This window comes from Carya illinoinensis, chromosome 1 (genome assembly GCF_018687715.1).
Source record: "Carya illinoinensis cultivar Pawnee chromosome 1, C.illinoinensisPawnee_v1, whole genome shotgun sequence".
Taxonomy (NCBI): domain Eukaryota; kingdom Viridiplantae; phylum Streptophyta; class Magnoliopsida; order Fagales; family Juglandaceae; genus Carya; species Carya illinoinensis.
Genome location: NC_056752.1, coordinates 57,595,777 through 57,598,157, shown reverse-complemented (window position 1 = coordinate 57,598,157; position 2,381 = coordinate 57,595,777). Strand labels below are relative to the sequence as shown.

Below are 2,381 nucleotides of genomic sequence, written 5' to 3'. Positions count from 1 at the left end.
ATTTATTTGTGACAAATAATTTATCAAAAATAACAATTTTATTTTCAAATGGTTCAATTCTCATCGTAATTTCTCTTATAATTAATGGAACTAGTAAACGTTGTTCCCAGATACGTAAGAAGCTAAAACATGCAGTTGAAAAAAAAAAACAACTCACGATCTGGTCCCGTTTTTGATAAATTATTAATTATGAAAAGATATTTCAAAATGATGGAGGAGCAGTACTCCTCGTCACTGAGTTTGCATTTAGTCTTGGCCTTCTTCACCGAAGAGATTGCGGGTTCTTCACGGCGATCTGATGCTGATATTAAATTTCATTTTCGTAACTAGATCCCAGGTATGGTCTTCTTAATCAAGGCGGGCGCGCGGGTCTTGATTTTGACTAGAAACTAACATGTCAAGTAATATAAGCATATATATGATCATGTAATCAGCACAACATTAAGGGTCTTTCAATGTGATTAAAAGAAACATGTTCAGTTTCTGATCATGACTATAAAATAGTACTATTTAGGTCTCCCCTGTGAAAGAAGCAAGACCCACATGCAGCAATGGATTGGGTTCGGATGGTTGATTTAAAAGTCAAAACACATTTAAGGACTTACACGTGAGCAAGCAGTGCACAGAGCTGGCATTTATACATCTCTCTCTCTCTCTCTCTCAGTTTCAACCCATCGATGCTCTCTGTCAAAGCGTACTTCTGCGTCTCTGGAAAACTAATATTTCTGAAAACCTCGTACATCAAGCTGGGAGCTCCATAACCTCACCAATAAACAAACAAAATTTACTTCCTTTCTTAGTTTAGCCTGTCCCATATCGCTAATCCCTTTTGTCAATTTCTTTTATAAATAAACACTGGACCACTTGCCCCTTTACCTTGCCTTTTAAGCACACTATTCTGCCCTCATTAATTTTCCTTTCGTCTTCCCTTCAAACCCGCTCTCTCTTTCTCGCTCAGCAAGCAAGTCCACATCCATACCCAGAGAGCATGCCTGAATGTCCAGAGAAAGGTATGGAGTACTAATCTCTCTCTGCACGGATAATAAACCCTAGATTTCTGATTTTTTATTTTTATATCGACAGCACATTTTTGTCTTTCTATTTTCGGTGCATTATGAGCTCAAATGACAATTTCCTGTATCAATATATAATATCTTTGAGTCGTAATTTTGATATGGTTATTAGTATGATTTTTGATGGTCTTATGCTTCGTTTCTACCAGGGAGAGATTTGATGAGATAGGCAAAAGGATCAAGAGAGAAACCGATGCTTCTTCTCATGTGGGAAGAAGACACATGTTAGGTCCACCGGGAACCCTTAATACGATTACACCATGCGCTGCTTGTAAGCTCTTGAGACGAAGGTGTGCCCAAGAATGTCCCTTTTCTCCATACTTCTCTCCCCATGAACCACAAAAATTCGCTTCTGTTCACAAGGTCTTTGGTGCCAGCAACGTCTCAAAGATGCTAATGGTGACTATCCTAATTCGTCATGATGGTCATCCTTGATAAAAACCCTAGGCACTAGTACTCGTTCTAGATTGAAATTAATAGTTTCTTGAATGGTTTGATTCAGGAGGTACCGGAGAGTCAAAGAGCCGATGCTGCAAATAGTCTTGTCTACGAGGCCAACGTGAGGCTGAGAGACCCGGTCTATGGGTGCATGGGGGCCATCTCGACCTTGCAACAGCAAGTTCAATCTTTACAAGCTGAACTCAATGCAGTAAGGGCCGAGATACTCAAGTACAAATACAGGCCGGATGCTAGTATCATGTCCTCTTCTCAACATGTGGCCTTGCTCACTCCTTCTGGGGCGGTTTCGGTTGCAGCACCTCCACCAACTCCGCCACCACAGCCCTCACTTCCACCTCTTCCTCCTACTTCCTCCTCTTCTTCTATTTACACCCAACAAACGAGTACTGCTGCCGACTATAGTACCATTTCAAGTGACAATATTGTCTCCTATTTTGGTTAATCCTAGATCGAAAAGAATCTCATTTTTTTTTTTTTTCTGTACTATGATTTATGAATTAAATCAAGTTGAACTGGAATAAGCTGCATGCTAAAGTAAGAAAGTTATAATATTATTGGATGCTTCGTTTGTTTGTCTTTGGAAAGTGGATGGTAATTTAAATCACAGATTTTATTTGTGATCACCAGGATATCTCATTATCTTGATATTGTAACGTCACGTATTCCTTTTAAATTACTGATTTCGTTAATTTCGGAAAGCAACAATTTTAGCTGGGGAGAATACATATATATATATATATATATATATATGCACTCTAGCCACCAAAATTTAGCGCATCCATATCTTACTATATATATATATATATTAATTCGTCTTCCGGTTCTCTGCTTATCAAGAGAATTAGCATA

At 38.6% G+C, this 2,381-nt stretch overlaps 1 protein-coding gene across 1 annotated transcript; it reads left to right on the top strand.

Moving 5' to 3' along the window:
• The first annotated feature begins 463 nt into the window (after positions 1-463).
• On the top strand, positions 464-2,155 carry LOC122292528 (LOB domain-containing protein 15-like). The gene is made up of 3 exons (XM_043100933.1): positions 464-1,010; positions 1,223-1,472; positions 1,576-2,155. Exons 1-3 carry the CDS (start codon positions 997-999, stop codon positions 1,972-1,974), a joined length of 663 nt encoding a protein of 220 aa, XP_042956867.1. The 5' UTR covers positions 464-996; the 3' UTR covers positions 1,975-2,155.
• Positions 2,156-2,381: the final 226 nt, after the last annotated feature.